Genomic DNA, 20,757 nt, shown 5'->3' with positions numbered 1-20,757 from the left:
ACTTTCTAGAGAGAGAGAAAGAGAGAGAGAAAGATGGAGGGGTGGAGGAGGGGCGTTCGGTTTTGCTTTTGGCAACGCAGGCGAGTTTTAGTGGATGGCTTAGCTTAACGAGTATAAACAACGAGTGGCGAGCGATAACTAGCTAGCGAGAGAGTACCAACACCAGAGAGAGAGACAGAGAGTGGAGCGACAGAGAAGTACAGCGAGTGGAGAGACAGAGAGAGTTGTGAGGGGGCCCAGGGGTGGGGTTAGACTGATGAATATGTGAGTACGATTACGAGTACGAGTATGAGTATGGGAAATGCATGAGATTCGGTTTAGATGCAACGAGTTACAGGCACTTAGTGAGCGAATTACTATACTAGAGTATGAGTGGAAGTAGCGAGTGAGACGCGTCAAGACAGCTTCGCTTTGCTCAACGTTTTGGCTTTGCTTGGCTTACGATTTGGCTTACTTTTTGATCAGCGAGCGAACCTTCTTCATCGTGCGATTAAAGATGGTCTTGTTGTTGCTGGCACTGTTGTTGGAGCCCAGCGACGAGTTGGACGTCTTGTTGCTGTTCAGGCTCCCGCCGCGATGCACATGCGCCGCCGCCCTCTGCTGGTTCCCATGCCCCTGGCTCTGCACCTTCAGCGACTGCCCATCCTCTCGCTCGCTCTCCGTCGAGCTGACGCCCTCGGGACTCTGGCGACTGTAATGCGGCTGCGGTGGTCGCTCTGGCGTCGGCGATTTCGAGGAGGAGCTCTGATCACGTCGCTGTGGCTGCGGCGTCATTGGCATGGCCAGATTCTGCATGCTCTGCGTCTCGTCCGTGGGCTCAATGCTCGGCGGCAGCAGCTCGGCCAGCGTCTGCTTCGACAGGATGTGATCCAAGCTGCGCGACTTGCGATGGCTCTGCACATTCGCCGGCGGCGCCAGTCGCTTCTCTCGCCTCGTCACATGGTCGCAGGTGTCCGTGTCCGTTGGCTCCTCGTACTCCTCCGGCTGCAGGGTGCACGTCGAGCTGGCATTCGTTAGCGCTGTGCTGCCGGCCGTCACCATGGCCGCCGCAGCCGCTATCCTCTGCTCGGGCGTGGCCAGACTGCTCTGGCTGGCCGAGGCCTGGTCCAGCAGTCCGTCCACGCTGTGCGACCGATAGCCACTGCCCATGCCAGCCGCGCTGTGTCCCAGACCAGCGGCCGAGCTGCGTCGCGGCGGCAGATATGCCAGCGGCATCATGTTCTGCATGGAGGCCGATCCTGCTCCGGACTTGTGCAGCAATGCCGCCTGCTGGGTGCGATACGGCGGCAGAATGTTGGAGCGTTTTCCGTGCCGGGCGTAGCCGCTCAGCTGTGAGGTGCTGCCCCGTTGGCGGGCCGGTGAGGGGGATTGCCGGTATCTATTTGCCTGGTGATTAGCTGCGAGTTTCGAGCGAGTTTTTAGCGAGTGGTTTCGAGAGTGGTGTTGTTTGTTTGTTTGTTTGCAATCAGAATTAAAGTATTATTATCATTATTAGGTGGTAGAGAGTAAGAGCAAAGAGAGAGAGAGTAATGTGTGTGTGGGTGTCAGTGGGTGAGAGAGAGAGATTGGGGATTGGGTGGGAGAGAGAGAGAGAGTGAGTAGTGTAAAGGCTCAAAGGCTTGAGAACTTTGACCCGTAACTTGAGGAGAATCTCCGCTTTAACCTTAAGACATATTCGAGGGGAGGTCGATCGAGAGGCTCTTCTCTTTTGTTTCTTTTTTGTAATTTTTTTAATGGGGGGTCTCTACGCCGGACTCTGGCTCCGGTTGGGATTTGCATTTGCATTTGAACTTGCATTTGAACTTGAACTGGAGTTGGAGTTGTTGGGAGTAGTACTACTCGTTGTTGGCCCACCTTGTCCGCTGCCATTGGCCGCCATCAGGCCATCCACCACACTGCCCGCTGTGCCGCCGCCGCCGCCAACACCACCGCCGCCGCCGATGCCTCCTCCACCGCTGGATGATGCTCCACCGCCCACTCCTCCACTCTGGTAGTCGGAATCGTTGCTGTGCATTCGTCGGTACGACACCGCTTCGGGCGTCCCAGGCACCATGGCCGCAATGCGATCGATATTCTTTTCGCCGCGCAAAAATCTGCCGCATCAGAAGAATGGGAATAATTTGAGTTTCTTGAGACAATTGAAAGACTGAGGTGGATCCCAGCCAGATCCCCAAAAATGCATCCTATGCGCCTCTATTTAAATGCGTCGCTTAATATACCTTTCGAGCTTGTCGATGCACGCGTCCTGGTAGTCGTGGATCCAGCTGACGCCATTAAAGTGCGCCACACTGCGCATATCCTCCGGCAGCCTCTCCACCTCCGGCCAATCAAAGTGCTGATCCATAATGGGTATAATATTGCAGTTCGATTGCAAAGCGGCCACAATTTCCTATACAGGAGGACAAATCCATTCTTGAGTACAAATTTGCTTGCAATTTGGAGGAACTTACGCGATGCACCCAATCCTTGCACTCCTCGTCGGCAATGCAGCGGTGCAGGGCATCGGGTGTTAATACTAAAACAAAGTTCTTTGCCTGCCGAATACTGTTCAGGAGTCCATTGTCGAACTTGCCCGCCTCCAGCCGTTCAACATCGATGAACACCGAGAAGCCGCGCAGCTGAAGATGAACCTGCAAAAGGGACAAAATTGTATTCTCCATCTACTCCTTCTCCCTCTCTGTATCCCTACCTTCAGTAAGCTGGCCAACTGTGAGCCATTGGACCGTCTGTAGCTGACAAACACGTCCAGCGTCTTGGCCATGTTCTCCTCGGAGGAGCTGGGCAGCGAGTTCTCCAGGTTCTTGACGGCATTCAGGATGCGCAGACGATGAATGGAGTTGTGGATGCCGCACTCTGTCATCAGCATGTCCTCGTTGACGTGCGGCAGGGCGCACTTGTCGATGCCCGCGTTCAGCATGGCGTATGTGTAGGTGCAGTAGTCGGTGCCGATCTCCGAGAGAAACTGATGCATCTTGGCCGTGTCCTTGGACGAGTAGTCGGCCATGCGCTTGAGATTTTGCAGCTCGCGCTCGAAGCGCCGCAGCAGGATGCCATTGCCGATGCCAATGTCGTCGCGCAGGTTGTCCTGGTTGAGCTTCAGCAGCAGATCGCCGTCCACCTGGGACTCCTCGAACCGGTCGATGTAGCCATTGAACCCGATCTGCTTCACCCACTCCTGCACATCCTCGACGGACCACAGGGGCACCTGCTGCGACAGCTTGTGCGGCACCGTCTCCCCGATGAGCCTCAGCGCCTGCGCGGCGAACTTCGAGGCGATGGCATTCGGACAGCTGGCCACCGTCTTCAGTGCCTCGATGGCGTTGATCTCGCGGAAGATGTCGGTGTTGCCCTGCTCCCGCTTGATGCCCGCCTCCATGCAGAAGTGGAAGGCGGCCAGGTTGCGGGCCTCCTCGCGATTCGAGCTGAGCACCGGCACCAGACGCTTCAGCCAGTGCTTGCTCTGGCCGTGCGCATGCGCCAGGTTCGAGCGGGCAAAGGCCGAAGGATCGTGGCTCGTCACGAAGGGTTCCACCAGATCGAGGCAGCCGGACTTCAGCACCTCCGCCTCGATCTCCTTGTTGGCCACCAGCACGGCAATGGCCAGGCACGCGTAGTACTTGATGTTGTCGTCGTTGTGGAAGGCCAGCGGGAACAGCCACATGGGCACCTTGCGCAGAATCATCTCCTCCTGGTTCTCCGCCCCGCCATACAGCGACAGATTGGCCAACGCGCTGGCACAGTGCCGCAGCGTCTCCACGTCGCTGGTGCGGCACTCGAAGAGCACAGCATCGAGGCCTCCCAGCCGGATCACATCCGAACAGGTGCCCTCCGAGTGCTTGAACAGATGCTCCAGGATGCCCGTGCCGACGCGCGAGTGCTCCATGTTGGACTTCTTCGTGCACACGCAGGCCACATTGACGACCTTGTCCAGGCCATTGTCCACCACATGCTTGCGGTTCTCGGTGGTGAGGCACTGCTCCAGCAGCTGCGCGGAGGAGAACTGCAGCGTGAGGTCTTTGTGGACGCAGTTCTTCATGAGCAGATCGAGGCCGCCGCTTTGCCGCAGCGAATTGCACAGGGAGTAGCCCAGCTCGTGGCCGTGCGTGGGCACAGCCCAGGCCCTGCGGATCACCTCGTTGATCTTCTCCAGATATTCCGTCTTCTCCTTGCCCACATTCAGTGGCTGAGCGTGGCCGTTGCTACCGCTTCCGGTGCCACTGCCACTTCCGCTCTCATCGTCCTGCAGCGAACTGACGAACGAGGTGAGGACATTCGAATACTTGTTGATGGTCTGCTCGATCTCCTGCTGGCCACTGCCCGAGGTCAGGGACTTGAGGTCGTCCAGCTTGAGGTCCGCGAGCTTCAACATTTGGCCATTCATTGCGGACATCTGGGAGGAGGAGGTGATCATGCTGCTGCCGGAGCTGGAGACGCCCTTGTGGGTCATCGAGTAGTTGGCCTGCGAGGCCGAGGACACGTGCTTCTCCTGGCTGATGATCCCATTCGAAGTCATCGTCTGTGATTGCTGGGACTGCGAGATCGCCTTCTTGTCCGCGGAGAAGGTGTCGCTCTGCACCTTAATACTGGCGGCGGCCACATTGTTGCTCGCCTGTTGTGTGATGTCGCCGGTGCGCAGCGAGAGGGCCTCCTACATTTGGACACAAAGGAGGAGTATAACAGTTAGTAGAGAACATAATAATAGCGGGAATAATATACAACATGCTGCACATAGACGGGATTTACAGTCAGTGATCTATAAACATGCAAGGGGGAATGTTGGGATTTGTTCATGGGACATATAACACTTTATAGGACAGTCTTTTGGTAGAGGAAAACGATTCTTCTTCTGTCAAAATGCTACTACGCAAAATATGTAATTTTTGCAGCTCAAAAGAGTATGTATAACAGTTTTGAAAGTGTTATACAAACTGTTATACTGTTATACACATACTATTTTTCATAACATAGAGATTTTTCCTATAGACTTCCCACCCTCCCTGTAGTACAACCCCTGCCATACTGTTATACCTTGCTCTGCTCTACCTCTATGGGTATTTCGCGCACATTTTTCATGTGATTGTTGGTGTTGTTGTTGGTGTTGGTGTTGGTGTTGCTGTTGTTTGTGGTTGTTGTGGCTGCTGCGTGATTGCTGGTGTTGTTGTTGCTGTGGTTGAGGGTGTGGTTGGGCGCCGGTGGTGGCAATTGTTGTGGCGGGGGTGTCGGTGACAGTTGGCGACTGGCAATTGGCTGTAAGGGCGGATTAGAACTTTTACGTACTCTGGTGTGGGAGCTGGAGCTCGAACTAGAGGACGACGACGAGGAGGAGGATGCGGCCGATGCTCCGCACGACGAGGCTCTGGCAGCGGACGCAGTGGACATGGTAGCGGCCGCTGTCGTCACACCCACCACCTGAATGGGCTGCGGCGGCGGTGAGAGCGGAGAGGTGAGGCCAAAGCGATTGCTGGGCGTGGCCACAGGTGGCGGTGAGAGTGGCATTTCCACAATGGGACTGGGCGAGCGTCCGGGCGTAAAGTCCGACTGTCCGCTCGAACGGAAGATGCCCTTGCGGACAGGCCAAGGCGCCTGATTGCTGTTGTTGGACATGCCTGCCGCCGGCCCCCAAACAGGAAGGTGGATTGTCGTGCTGTTTTCAATGTCAAAGTCGTCGAATCGGTGGCACTGGCAGATTCCTTTCCGATGTTTCTTCAACTATATATAATCCCACACTGAATGCCGTGTGTGTACTTTTGCTGCTGTTCCAATCTGTCAGTCGGCAAATACTATACATATATCTGTATATATACAGTAGTACTCTATCTGCATATAAACATATATTTTCATTCACATAAAAATAGCGCACAAATTGGCTACGCTTTCTCTGTGTTCTGCCCAGTCTCCTCTGTGTTCTCTGTGTGCTGAGGAGAGTGTTTTGTGTCCGTGTCGTGTTGGGTGAGTGTGCTGCCTGCGTGTGACACTGACCGACAAATGGAACTTGTAATATTTTACAGTTTCGTGACAATTAACGCAGCACTTGACTACAGAATGGATTGGGGTTGATCTGGGTGATGATGCAGTCCGAACGAGCACTTGTTGATTCACAATTTGCATACAACACAGAACGAGGGGGAGGGCTGAGGTGAAACCTAATTAAAGCTCACATAGCGTCGCAGGCGATAGGCCATCGTTTTGTCAACTGTTTTCTATTGGCTGCTCTCTTTCCTTAAATTTTCTGGGCTTTTCTTTTGTCACACATGTTTCGTCAAGTTGAATTTCATCATTGATTTCGTTGAGTTTTCTTTTTTGTAGAATATTTTTCGAAACTTGCTGCTGGATCCGTCAAGGTCAGCTCTCCATCCATCTACATTTGAGAACTTTCACACTCTACAAATCCCAAAAGCCGCTTCCGTACTGTTTTGTTTCCCAATTAGAAGGTCTTTGTCACTTGCACTCTACTTTTTTGCATATATTTATACAGCTGTAGCCACAGACACACATCGGATTCGTTGTCGTTGTCGTGCACATATAGCATACGATTTTATATTCTGCTATATGTACGGTGTGTATTTGCTGTATCTGCATAGATTTTCATTTGCCGCTGCCGAAACGCTCGCGACGCTCGCCTGTCTGCTACTGGGCATCGCTCGTTCCGCTCAGCGGCAATATATTCGAAAGAATTTTCGAAAATAAAACAACAGAGCAACAGGCAGGCAGAGCCAATTTTGCTTCCAAATTTCAGAGCGCGAAGCCATGGGAAATAAATCAAAAATGGATGGAAGATGGGAGAGCAACGGGCACTGCGAATACTTCTGGGTTCGTTTCGGGTTCTCTGTTACTTCTGGGAAACAGTTTCGGGGGCAGGCAGTGCGTGCCGTTCCTTGGATTCTTCAACAATTGACGCAAATGTCCCAGGACTCAATGGATTGTTCGTGGAATCATCGCATAAAAATGATATCAAAGTATTTTCATTGGATTTTCTCTATTAATATTCACATCTTGAGCACTTGTTGGCATCGGTTGCTCCTCTTCTCGTTCTTTATTATCATCCCACATGGAGCGTGGCTGTCTGTCTGCCTGTCTCTATGTTTGTCCATCTCGCTGATTGTCTGCCCGATTGTTTGGCCGAGGGCCAAGCACAAGCATCCCATTGAGATTAATGCTCTCGTGTGTGCGAGTTTTTTGTTTTTCCTCTTTTTGGGTGCTCTGTTTTGGTATACGGTTAATATTGGGGCACTGTTTTGATGTACAATGTGTTGATGGGTCGCATTGTGATGGATTTTGAGGGCGTATTTTTAAGTGCTCGGGTATAACAGTTTATGAAACTGTTATACAAACTGTTATACGGCATTTGTATTTGATTTTATTGAATTTTGATATTTAAAACTGCTTCTAAAAATTCCATTCGCTCTAAATATCACTTTTTCAACTGTTATACTCATCTTTCAAGTGATATTTTAAGTTATACAACACGAATCTGCCTCTACTACGAGGAAACCCAATCTCTAACCCTGACCCTTGGCATTTGTCGTATTTATGCGACGCATTTGACACCAATATTTCATCAGCCCGTGTCATAAAGTGATTAATGCTAATATACCCCGGCGAATCATTAATGATGTAATACAGCTCCACGGCTAGTCGACCTCCTGATTAGATAAAATCCCTCAAACAGTCTTTCCCGAACGGGTTTTCCGCGTAACCCTGGGTAACAGGTGTACCCAAAACAGAGGCAGGCACAAGGCAATGATCTGTGGGGCAGGATGGGCAGGTACCTGTACTCTTTTCAGCATGCTTCTTGGCTCTTTATCCTTGGGTCCTTTCGCCGCTTTGCAATAGTTTCGCAGGAATTGTGGGCTGCTTCGCAGGAGCAGGCACTTCTTTGCGAACATTTCACATAACGATTGCCTACTTTTTGGCGCCAGGCTATTGATTTTCTTTGTTACAAAGTTTCACTTTCTTTTTGGGCGAGTTTTCACTGGGAACTGGCACTGGGACTGGGTCTGGCACTGAGACTGGGACTCCATTAACGCCTTGGCGCGTGTCCCTTATGCGACCTTAACATGCACGCGATGGAATTCCAACTGAGAAGCGAAAGGAGTGCCCGGTCTAACAGTTAGCTAAAGCTACCCTCAAGGGTTGCCGCTGCTGCTCCTGCTCCTCCCCTTTGTCACACTCCCACCCACAAGCTAGAAAGCTCTGCGCAGAAAGCTCCACTCGTGACATACAGAGAAGGGCAAAAAGATTTAATGGGGGTGGACGACGGGTTCAATGTGCAGCAGGTTATTAGATTAGATTCCGGGTTGCAGATTCCAGAATGCTCCACTGGGAGACTCACCTTGATGACAGCTGCATTCTCCTCCGTTTTAACGCCGTCCACCTCCAGTCGATTCCTCATCGCCGAGGCAGCCTTGTTCTCTTTGTAGTCTATATCCCCGGCCTGGAGTCGCTTCGACTCTGCCGAATTGCTGGTGGCCTGCTCGGAGCTGTAGCCATCGGTGACGACCTTCGTCTTGGACTCGGTTTTCATGCGCTTCTCCTGGAACTTGATCGTGTCGATCGTCTTGTTGGAGCCACTCAGCCCGCTGCTGGCACTCAGCTGCGCTGCCGTGGGGTGTGTGAGGTCCAGGCCGCTGCCAAAATGATTGTGCGGGCAGTCGTCGTCGTCGGGCAGGGTCACGATCACATTGCTGTCATCGTCATCGTTATCCACGATGTTCTCCCAAGAGGCGCGAAGTCTGCAAAAAAAAGAGTTTTAGTTGGGAATGGCCAAAGGAAGCCATAGATTGATGGGACACTCACTGGTTCTTGAGCACTGTGATCTTGTCTTGTTGGCTCAGACCCCTGAGATCATCGATCGATGGATGCGGCGATTTGAGTGTGCCTGCCGTCAGACGTGCTGTTGGCATTATGGCTGATGTGGGCGTGGCTGTTGCGCTGTTCGCCAAATCGTTAATTTCCGACATGGACTTCTGTATGTTTGTGAGATCTCGCTTGACCGCCGCCGCCTTCATCTCCGAGGATGTGGACAGTGCCTGTGTGGTCGAGGATGAGCTGGAGGATGAGGAGGTTATGTGATGATGCAGACGCTGCGATTTCTTCTCCACACGCGTCGTAGTGCTGCTGCTGCTGTTGACAACCTGCAGACAAAGACAAATAATTGATATTTTTGGCCACAAACTAAAGCTAGAAGTATGCAAGGAATGTGCGGATTGCGTGGAGCTCTTCCTCAAGCAAATATCATATAGATATCTGCTTTATTTACTCTCTCTCTCTCTCTCCCTCTCTCTGCTGTCTGGCGCTATTTTTATGGCGCTTAACGTGGTCTTTATAAATTAAATGAGCCATTTGTTTTGGGATCGACATACCATATACAATAAATATTCTATTTGTCTGGCACGAAGAGAAGGCTTAAGCGGTAGATGGATGGGCCTTTCGAAATTAATTTTTTGATAATTAAGGAAATGCTTTATGGCCAGAAACTTTAATTTGATTTGCAAGATTCGCTGGTTACCCTTCAAGGCAGATTTTCCTTTGTTCTGCCAAGCCATTGACCATTGAACCCTCCTCACTTATTGTTGCCCTTCAGCCATACTTTTTTCTCTACAAATTTGAAATAAATTAAATCGTCAACTTATTAGGAAAAACCCAAAACTTTTCTATTTATGGTTTTGTTGCAGAAAATGTCGAGACGCTTTACGTGAATAATTTGACAAGCGAATTACGAATCAAATCTAATTTTGGCCAACGAAGATTTTGGCCCAAACAAGTTCATCTGTCGTGAGTCGCGAGTCGCCTCTTTGTGTGGGTTTTGTTCGCATCTATTATGGCGGTTCAGTCTTCTGGTTGGAGCAATAGAACATGTGCAAATCGAGAGTGTTTTGAATGGATGGATGGCATTACGCATACGACAAGCTGGCCAAAGCCACAGGCAAACATTGCCCTCGCATATCGCACATCACATTCTTTCCTGACATCAACTTATCGGCAAAGGCAAGGCAAAGGCAAAGGCACGAAACACTCCACACACTGATCAATAAATATTTTCCTTGCAGGGGGAGTTTGGTTCGGACATGAAGTCAAGAAAGATTAGATATCACATCGATCGTCTACTACTCGTACATGGTACGATTGTTTTTTCCTCTTACATTTTTGCGTCATTTACTAAATTATCAGAGTGATGTTGCGTTGGGACTAACCTTTTAGTGACAGGCAAGAGCTGTGTGTTGTGGGCGAAAAACTTCTTGGAAAAATGTGCAAAATTCAATTGAATTTCATATTACGTATACGCCTACGTTTTGATAAAGCACGGACACACATATGTGCATATATTTCTACTCTAGCATGTAGCAGAATAATCAGCCCGGCCCGGGGATGAGTGCGGGCTTATCAGATACGACACTAGCACAAGCACAAGGCACCAACAATTGTGGAACAGAAAATTTATATACTAGATGCACACAGATTTTATTTTATTTTATATTTTATTTGTGTATTGATTTATTTCACGTTTTGCCGCTTTTAAAAGTTCTACAAACTTTTCTATTACGTTTTTCGTTTCGATTTTATGTTTGGGTTTTTCTTGTTTTACCTCCCCGCGCAATACTGATAACAACAGAGAGTTCGTTGAGGTTCGTTAATGCACAAGTTAAAATTCCTTGGGCATTGATTTTCGTTGCTTCGTTTTGTAATTATTCTTATTAATATTTTTGGTTCGCGGGGCACACACGCTAGGCAATGGAAAATACAAGCAACAACAATTCCGCCGTTCGGTTGGGGGGCTTTGGGTTTTTTTTTCCTTCTTTTATTTGTTCGAGTATTTCCTGAATTTCTTAGCGCGTCGCCACTGCTGTGTTTCGTTCGTTTCGTTAACTAAAATAAAAATGAGCGCCGTGCCGAGAAATTTCTAACTCGAGAGCCGCACAGAGGCAGAGCCGAAGCTTTTTTGGTTTGAGCGTAGCTGTCGCTCGGTCGCCGCCAGTTTAAAGTGCCGATCGGCAGGCAAGAGACAGACGGAGAGAGGGAGAGCGCGAGAGCAGTGGGTGGGCAAGTAGCGAACGTGCGCTAGAGGGAGATAACTTTCAGAGAGCGGAACGTGTCTGTGTGTTGTGCGTCTGTGTGTGTGGGTAATTCTAGGAAATCTTATTCTGTGTCCCGCTCTCTCCTTAGGGCTTTGACGGGTGTGTTGCTTGTGGGTCTGCCTGGCTGCTAGACGTTAATTTATGCTGTGTATCATTTGCATTTCCATAATTCCAACCAACTACTTACTACGGGCTCCGCTCTTGCTGTTGCTGTTTCTGTTCACGTTTTAGAGCTTTTGATTCTCTAATTAACGCGTTCACCCGACTGCCGCCTGCCTTGCTGCCTGTTTCTTGGCTTCGATTTGTGGCCTTTTGTTGTTGCTGTTATTGCTATTGGTATTGGCAGCTTGTTGAAGATCGTATCTGGTTTTTTCTCATTTCAATTTGCGTTGTTTACTTTTCTGATTATCACGGTACTTTTTTTTTATTGTTTTGTGCGCACGCAAAGAGTGTGACAGAGAGGCAAGAGAATTCCGTTTAACATTTGTTTTGGCTGAATATTTAAATAATTAGGTGTTAATCTATGCATAATTGTTTAACGAATTCACTTGGAATTTATTATAATTTAATTATTATGTCGTTTAAAGGGGGTTTGAAAGGCTTTTAGCATAATTAAAGCTGCCGACAGTCATTGATCTTGCACTTATCTTAGCATTACCATAGATGTCTCTTTTTTATCTAGTATTAGCATTGTGATTTTTCACTTCCCCCTTTTAGCATAATTTCCTTTCAATTCCCAAAGCAATTATGGTGCCCATTTATCATCCATAATAGTTCTTAAAGCACCTTCTATAGCACCGCTCTCTTTTCTTGCCATAATTCTGCTATTTTCTTGTGCCTTACCTCAACAATTTCTGCGAACAGGCAAATCATATCGCCAAATCGGTTTCTTTAAACCAACTGAAACAACACATTTTTCCTCAGAAAACTAAAATTGTCACCCATTTCGCTTCATGCCCGTTCCGAGTCATTGAGACAATCAATTCAACGAAAGTCGTAGGGACATTTGTGTGTTATTTAATGGAAAATGAATGAAATATACTGTAATATAGGTCTATAAGAGATTAACTCTGTACACATTTATGATGTTTGAACTTGAATCTCGAGCAGGATGTAAGCAAGATTAGCCCCCCACCAATAAAACCCATAAACCAGAGCACGAGGCAAATCTGCCGCTTTGGAGGGGGGAAGCTGTGAGCTGCCGTGCTGACGTCGAAGTGTGCCGGCAAATGACTCACTCTCCACATATAAAGCACGACCAACAAACAAACAGAGAGCGAGAGAGAAGAGCGAAGCGAAGAAGATGTCTAGACAGAGTGTGGGAGAACAAGCGAAAGAGTCGTCGCTGCTTGGCTTTCTGTGTGTGCAAGGGAGATGCATGCTGCCATCTATCTATCCCCATCCCTCGCCTAACGTGTGTCATAAATGTATTACAAAAGCAAACTATTTTCGCATCCGTACTCGTAATTACGTTGATTACGAGAACGCTACTCTACCTTCTGTCCAAGTCATAAATCTAATACAAAAATTCTACTTGACCAAGTCAGTTGCTATTTTTAGGGGGCCAAAAACTGTCATCTTTTGATGGACATTTTTCCATTCCGCTGATTGGCAACTTCCTTATCAAAAACTTGGGAAATTTTCTAGATAAAAGCAACATTCGCATGAGCATGAGTACTATGCAAATTCCGGTGAATACCCCAGCAAAGGCACCAAATATTCATATGTACATACATATATCTAATCTGCTTGAATCATAAAAGCGCACAGGGAAAATCATAAATAAATTGTTAACAGATCGTTAAAATTGTTTAAACAACAAATTGGCACAAGCGGCACGTTTCTCTCATTCCTCTCACTCCTCCTTTTGTTTTATTATATTTCTGTGAATTATTCAGTTATAATTTTGATGGTTTTTTGTGTGTTTGTGGTTGTGCTCACACTCGCGAGTGATTAACACGAGTGCTAACGATTCCGCTTAGACAGCAGCCATGATGTCGCCCCCGATTAGCTATAGGAACATAATCTTATCGCTGGGCATCGCACTTACTGCATGTGGGCAAAGGGGAAGGAAGGGGCTGTCAATGGTCAGTGGTTAACCTCTATGCTTATCGGTACGTTGCGGTGCGGCACTGACTGCCAAGAGGTTGCTTGATTATGCGGCCTCCTTAAGTAATGGGCTAAATATAGGGGCTCTGGTCAGCAGCTCTCTGACTGCCATTACGATATCTGAGAGAGGAGCCCGCTACTACGTCAGATTCCATTCTTGTCTAATCTTGGTTTCGATTCGGTTCGAGTCTCACCTGCTGCGATGTGGATGTGGATTGGTGGGAGGTTTCCTTAAGGCTACTGCATGAACTAGAACTCGTATTGATCTGTCGGCCATTGGCGGTGCCCGATCCTGAACCCACTCCCGCAGCCACTCCTGATCCTACTCCTCCTCCTCCATTGCCATTCATTGTGGTGGTGGGAGTGCTGCTGATGCTGTTGTTGCTGCTGCTGCTGAGGGGCTGTGGGGAGCTGTTCTTTTTGTGGAAGTTCTCTATCAGCGTGGAGGCTGGACTCAGCACCCCACTGGGCGAGCTGTCCGAGAAGTCTGTCATCTGTAACGGAGAGAGAGAAAGAGAGGGGAAAGGGTTATTATCAGCAGAAAAAAGGTTTGCCCTTAAATGGCAATCAGCGGGAACTGTCGCAAGTTTCTTCGCAGCTCTGTTTCCGCGGAAATCTTTGTTACAAAATTAAGAAAAATGTTAATTCCCCATAAAATAGTTCCCTTTGCCGACTCTTAAACCTCTCCTCCCTACAAATATTCAAATAAAACCCCCAAAAGTATTGCCTAAACTCTTCCTAAAATCAATTTGAACTTTTCCTTGTTGTTTTTTTGGTTTTGTTGGTTAGTTAATGCCACAAGATTTAGATAATAAACGCAGACGTCAGAGCAAGGCCGTGAAAAACTAAGTGCCATGGATTTTTGGGGGATTTTTCCACAACAAACAAAAGTTCCGCCCGCAGTTCATGTTCTGATTCCAATGGATTTTCTTTGATTTTCTGTATTGTTTTTCATTTCACGAATATTCACATAAACACAATGCATTGATTTATGTTCATTGGCTTGAAATGTAATTAATTTGTGCAGCAATACAAAGCGAGGCGCGTGGGCAGGATTTATTTATGAGCTCTTTATGGGGCGCTACCAACCAACCAGCCAGCCAGCTAACGTGTTCGTGTGGGCAGCACGAGACCTTATAAGCCAGAGAGAACAAAAAACAGAAGATCAATATTTTTTTGCAATTTATGCAAATGAGCGTAAAACTTGGCTGAAATCGCGACGGACGAGCGAACAAACGAACGAACGAGCCATCCATCTGAATTATTCATTCCTGTCGCTGCCAAGCGACAAGCTTACCAATGAAAGCTTTTCTTTTGGCTCTTTTGCAACTTTAAACTGTAACGCTCTTTTGCTCCCACTCGCAACACTGATGCATGGCGACGGCCTACAACACTGCTTCTGCGCAGAAAAAACAATCAGCTGTTTGCGTGTTAATTTGTGTCGCTCCAAGAAAAAATACATTATTTGTGGAAAATATTGCCGAAAAACGCAGGAAAAGTTGTGCAACTTGTACGGAAAGCAGTGCGGCACGTATTGGACATGGAGAAACGCGTGTGGCAGCTCTGCTGGCTGCTGCTGGCGATGGCGTCAGCATATGCCGACGTCATGGCTGGTGTAACGACGCAAAATGCTCTGCTGGCGACGGGGGGCTCCGCTGCCGCGGCCGCTGAGACTCCACCTGGCAGCGCTGGCAGCGGCGGCACTGGTGTTTGCCCTCGCATGTTGCGCCACGTCTTTGAGAATGCCACGCCGCGCGACGAGCAGCAGGCGGGTGTCTTCGAGGAGTACAAGCCCAGCGGTGAGTTGGCCTCCGAGGAGCCCCTGGAGGAGGAGGCCTACCTCTGGAGCTGCCTGCAGGCGTGCTGCGACAAGTCACGCAACCAGACGAGCGCCTGCAACGTGGTGCTCGTGTTCCACGGCAAATGCTACCACATCCGCTGCAGCAGCAACGAGGGCTGCCTGCCCAAGCAGCGGATACGCAGCAACGAGAAGGTCCAAATGGTGCTGGTCAATCCCGTGGGAGTGTCGGCCACGTGGACGCAGTTGCTGAAGGCCTCCAAGCCGAATGCCGAGATTCTGCCCTACGACGAGCTGGCGGCCCAAGGAGCGGCGGCCCTCAACTTCTGGAAGCAGCCACGCCGCTTGAGCTACCTGCCACGCAATCAGGTGAGTTCCCCCACAGAAAGGGTACATCCAGAGTTCAGCTACTAAATCCGAGTCTCTAAAGGAATCGCCCACCTACGACGATGAGGACTTCCCCTTGGCGGACAAGCGGCTGAAGCAGCTGCACGACCAACTGGACGAGAACGATGTGCTGGCCAGCGAGGATCTCAACTACTTTGGCGGCGTGGAGCTGCCGCAGAATGGCAAATTCATGACCTGTGACCTGGAGACGCCCTGCCCGCCGCAAGAGCAGTGCGTGCCCCTGCGCCCAAATGCCGCCACAGGGCTGTGCACCTGCCCGCGCGGCTTCGATTGGAACAAGCAGCGGAAATGCGTGATGCGTGCCATCCCCTACAGCGCCTATCTGACCAGCAACGAGGCTGTGCAGCAGCAGCAGCAGCAGCAGGAGGAGGCAGTGGCTGCCGCCGCCAGCGAGAACTCGCCCGAGGTGTCCGCTGCGCCGGCAGACAAAACGGAGGCCAACAAGGACATTGTCGTGTCGGTGATGTCCAAGGAGGTGCGTCTGCCCGAGCAGGAGGTAACGCTGGCCGCCTTCACCGTGCCCGATGAGCAGACGAGCGACACGAAGTACAAGTACCTGTGGACGCTGATATCGCAGCCCAAGGGACCGATGAATGGCACCATTTCGGACCAGAGCAAGTCCAAGGTGAAGCTGTCGAATCTCTCCGAGGGATTGTACACCTTCAAGGTCACAGTAACGGGCGACAATGGCACCTTTGGCGAGGCGGCTGCCAATGTGACGGTTCTGCCCGAGAACCGCATCAATCAGCCGCCGCAGGTGATCATCGACCCGCGCAAGCAGATCATCCGACAGCCCTCCACGAATGCCATACTCGATGGCAGCACCAGCACGGACGATGACAAGATCACCAACTGGCACTGGGAGGTCATTTCGGGACCCATTGGCTACCAGCCCACACTGCCGGAGGTGAACACGCTGCAGCTGGACCTCACATCGCCCGGCAACTACACCTTCAAGCTGACTGTGACGGACTCCAACAACGTCACAAACTCCACGACGGCCACAATTGCAGTTCTCAAGGAAACGGACTATGCGCCGGTGGCCAATGCCGGCGATGCTGTCATCCTCTATCTGCCCAACAACAATGTGACGCTCAATGGCACTGCCAGCTCGGATGACCACGAAATTGTGGCCTGGGAGTGGACCAAAGATGCCAGCGACGAGGCCAAGGCAGTGGACATGCAGAACACGCGGACACCCTATGCACAGCTGTCGAATCTGGAGGAGGGCATGTACACCTTCGTGCTGAAGGTAACCGACGGCAGTGGCCAGTCGAGCACGGCCAAGGTGCATGTGTTTGTGAAGCAACCAACGAACTCCCCACCCATTGCTGAGGCGGGTGCCAATACGGTAAGCAGAAGGAGCAGCTGCAGCAGGATGAGTATTGCAATCCTTAATCTCTTTTGCAGACCACAAGTTTGCCCATCAATTGGGTGCTGCTGAATGGCTCGGAATCGAAAGATGACATTGGCATCAAAAGCTATCAATGGAAGCAGCTAAGTGGACCCAATAATGCTGTGATTTTGAAGTCAAATTCTTCGGTAAGTACCAACCACAGCAGAAGGTCGTTCTCTGTCGAGTCTAATCATTGTTTTGTTACACAGATGGCCAACGCCACAAGCCTCACGTTGGGTCTGTACGAGTTCCAGTTGAGCGTTTCCGATGCGAATAACAATACAGCCACAGACTCCACTTGGGTGAAGATTGTGCAGGGTGAGAAATGAACCAAAGAATCATCTTTAAGCATTCATGAACATCCTCTTCCCTCTTGATAGAACGCAATGCTCCACCCGTGGCCAATGCTGGCGGGGATCACAGCATCAGCATGCCCGCCACTGCCATATATTTGAATGGCTCGCAATCTTGGGATGACTTGGCTGTGGTCAAGTATCTGTGGACGCGTGAGGACAACAGCCTGGCAGCGGGCATGATTGTGGCAGACACCGACAAGCAGCCAGTGATGATTGTAAGCCTGGAACACATCTGAGACTCTTCTGTTAACCTCATTTAACCCTTGGCCCTTCCCTTCTTGCAGCTAACGAACCTCGTGCACGGCCGCTATGTCTTCAAGCTGACGGTGAGCGATGATCAGGGACTGACCAGCACGGACACCGTCAGCGTGAATGTCCATCCCGATCCGCTGCTGATGTACCTCGTGCAAATGACTCTGCCCATGGGCATATCCGTGATCTCGCAGTCCGAACTGGACTCCATTGTGCAGAAGCTGCAGCTGCTGCTCGGCGACGACAACAAGATACAGATACGAGACCTCAAGTACGATCTGCACACGGAGGCGGCTGTGCTCGTGTTTTATGTGACTGGCGTACAGGCGACGCCCGTGAATGCGCTGCACGTGGAGCTGCTGCTGCGGGCCAAACTCCAGAGGGATGCCTCCATACTGGGCGCCCTCTTCGTGGACATACGCACCACCGTCTGCCAGAACAATTGCTCCGGACATGGCAGCTGCAATCCCGCGACACGTGCCTGCATCTGTGAGGCCTTTTGGATGCCATCGGCAGGGTATTTCTTCAGCAATCAGGAGGCCAATTGCGGTAGCTATCCATAGGGAATATGCTTCCCTTTTGGTTATCGTTTTTTATTTTTTTCCCTCTCCCTTGCAGATTGGTCCATTTTGTACGTGTTCGTGGGCGTGATTGTCGGCTGCCTGCTGCTGTCGGGCGTCTTTTGGGGCATTGCCTGCGCCTGCCGTCAGTCGAAGAAGCCGCGTTTGCGGCAGAAAGTGCAGAAATATGCACTGATAGGCAATCAGGATGAGGAGGCGGCCAATTGTGAGTTCCTTTGCGCTGTGAGTAACTCACTTTTCATTCTCTCTCTCTTATACCCTTGCAGATTCCCGCACCACATCTCTCACAGAGTCAGAGACAGACTCGGATGTGCTCTTTGAGACACGCACAAAGCCCTCGCACAATGGCATTGGGGGCAAGCACAGCCACAAGTCCACCTCCCATGGCCATGGCAGCAGTGGCGGGGGCAGTGGCGGCTCCTCGGGACGCGAGGGGCACAGCAAATACGCCGTCACCAAGTTGGGGCGCAAAATCAAGGCCTAAAGCCTTGAGTGGCGGAATCAATCAGATAAACTGAACATAGATGTGTGTGTTTTAGTCCGATATTTGTACTATATATAGTATATGCATATATGTGAGTGTCTGTGTGTGTGTGCGTGATATATATTTATATTTCTATATATACTTGAGAACTTTTTTGTACTTTCCACCACAAGAGAGACGTGACTCTGTGTACATGTTCCTTTCTTTTAATTGTATTTCTAAAGCCTACGTTAAGTATTATTATTTTTATAGTTTTTGTTTGTTTTGCTGCTGCTGTGCAACCGCAAAAATGAACACCTAAATATTAACTATTATTTAAACAAACATTCCTGCATATATGGACACATATATTCCTTTTTTACGATGCTTTTTATGTACCTAAACTATTGTATTCTAGTGTCTATTGTGTTACCTTTTTATGCGTGTATATATATAGAAATAGTAGCTGTTCCAACAATCAACAAATGTAACGAGCACAATTGACGTGTAACTGCTGCTTGAAAGTGCATTTCTGCATTTTACATTCCGCATTATGGTATTCCCCCGATTAAACAGAACACAAATCGATAGATGCAACTTGATGGGATTTTTAGTTGTGCTTTTCCGGAGATTGGCGGCACTCTTACTGGGGCCTTTCACACAGAAATTAATTAAATGTAAATGAAGCAGCTCATATTGTCATATTTAATGCAATCAAGTTCCATTTAATTAATTTTATCAATCATTTATCACATTTAAAGTTGATCGGCATGCAAAAGGCATCGCTGAAAGTGTGGGATGCTCCGTGAATTGTAAGCAGTTTCAGATGAACAACAGAATTTAAAGCTAAATGACAAATGGAATCTGTAGCTGGTAGATTCAATTCCATTTTAATTCCTTTAATCAATAATGCACAATAATTCAACACAATTTACACACTCTTAAAGCGGCTTTTGCAGCCAGAAGGCCATCGAAATGGAGGATGGATGGGAGGATGCTCATGCCAAGTACATGCAGTGCCACCGAGGGGCATCTGACATGCCACAGATTGACACGAGAGCACACGCCACGCTCTTTCCTTGTTTACACGACTTTTGTTGGCTTTTCGCATTTCGATCGAATTCGTTTTTTCTGCGTTTGTTCCCCCCTGGCAGCTTCTTTATTTTTGCAAGCATTTACGAAATTCATTTCATGCAAAAATCCTGCCCACGCACACAACAGTCAACCGGTCAACCGGTCAACACCAAACTAGGTTCGCAGTTCGCAAGCGGATTTCTGGATTGGCCAAAAGCATGGCCAATTCCTGGTAGCCGAAAACAAATAAAAAGCCAAAAGAAGAACGAAATTCTGGCGAAATAATTCACGTATCTTGGAGACCTGATTCGACCGCTGCTGATTCAGGGGGCTTAAGTATTTGCGTGTTTGCTATTGATTTTAGCCGGATTTGTCCGGTCCAAACCCCGCCCACTGCCCCCCCTGAAACTTTGTCACGCGCGACCCATTTTTCACAGCTGGGAGCGGCCACCGGGGACACGCGATTCCACCATAGCCCCGCCAGCCAGCCGGCGACTGGCGCCTGCCACACATGTCATGAGCATTGTTCGCCCCCGCTGTCCTTTGCTTGTAATTATCCACCAAGCCATAACAGGGGACCGGGACGGGACGAAGACCTTCGGCTTGTGGCCATAAACTTTTGCATGCCGCACAACTAATGAAGAGGTTCTTGAACCTCAAGGAGGCAGCAGGACCGCCCTCCCTCACACGTGATGTTCGGTTTACATTCTTCATTCTTCGATTTTTCCTGGTATTTAAAGCTGCCTCAATTGTTTGTTGGCCCCTTGAAAATCTCAATTAAATGTCTCTTCTCATAATTCACTTCAGAATTCATGAATTTATCTCTTCAGAAATTATGAATTTTTAATTTCCATGCCTCAGGTCCCGCATTCAGTGACACTTTACAGCTGTTGCTGGAGATGCTGTCCAGACTATAATAATCACCTCTGATCGGAGAGCCCCTCGCTGTCTGCTGGCTACTGGTATTATCATTATTAAGATTGTCATTTGTCAAATCATCGAACAAAAATCGTTTTTTTTTGGTTTTTGTTTTGGTTTTTGTTTGTTTTAAAGTTCGAATTCCGCTGTCGCTTTGAGTTATGATGAGGATTTTGCATAAATTAAGTGGATGGCTTTATTTTGTTTAAAAAGATTATTAACAAATGCCAAAGTTATGAATGTTCAGAGGAATTTAATGGCTGAAGCTTAATTCGTGGATTTGATCATTTAATTTAAAAGAGATTTGCTCCCCGTTTTATGTACTTT

The 20,757-nt window shown here is 49.1% G+C and overlaps 2 protein-coding genes across 7 annotated transcripts in view; one reads left to right on the top strand and one right to left on the bottom strand.

Moving 5' to 3' along the window:
• Positions 1–20,757, bottom strand: part of LOC117895290 (sterile alpha and TIR motif-containing protein 1) — a 36,708-nt gene that overhangs the window by 1,457 nt on the left and 14,494 nt on the right. For 4 of the 6 annotated variants that reach the window (XM_034802835.1, XM_034802837.1, XM_034802838.1 and 1 more), the window contains 8 exons: positions 13,379–13,678; positions 8,797–9,134; positions 8,333–8,732; positions 2,690–4,648; positions 2,451–2,630; positions 2,220–2,389; positions 1,855–2,093; positions 455–1,397 (listed from right to left, as the gene is read on the bottom strand). In XM_034802835.1, the coding sequence (XP_034658726.1) occupies positions 455–1,397; positions 1,855–2,093; positions 2,220–2,389; positions 2,451–2,630; positions 2,690–4,648; positions 8,333–8,732; positions 8,797–9,134; positions 13,379–13,678 (4,529 nt within the window). Of the gene's footprint in view, positions 1–454; positions 1,398–1,711; positions 2,094–2,219; positions 2,390–2,450; positions 2,631–2,689; positions 4,649–5,028; positions 5,620–8,332; positions 8,733–8,796; positions 9,135–10,193; positions 10,876–13,378; positions 13,679–20,757 lie in introns of those variants that run through there. The other 2 variants (XM_034802840.1, XM_034802841.1) reach the window with 2 other exon arrangements.
• On the top strand, positions 14,575–18,932 carry LOC117895292 (dyslexia-associated protein KIAA0319). The gene is made up of 8 exons (XM_034802845.1): positions 14,575–15,351; positions 15,413–16,741; positions 16,801–16,932; positions 16,996–17,104; positions 17,167–17,357; positions 17,427–17,943; positions 18,013–18,180; positions 18,242–18,932. The coding sequence occupies exons 1-8, from the start codon at positions 14,725–14,727 to the stop codon at positions 18,457–18,459; spliced, it is 3,291 nt and encodes a 1,096-aa protein (XP_034658736.1). The 5' UTR covers positions 14,575–14,724; the 3' UTR covers positions 18,460–18,932.

Source organism: Drosophila subobscura, chromosome J (assembly GCF_008121235.1).
Source record: "Drosophila subobscura isolate 14011-0131.10 chromosome J, UCBerk_Dsub_1.0, whole genome shotgun sequence".
NCBI lineage: Eukaryota > Metazoa > Arthropoda > Insecta > Diptera > Drosophilidae > Drosophila > Drosophila subobscura.
This window is presented reverse-complemented; position numbering and strand designations above follow the sequence as displayed.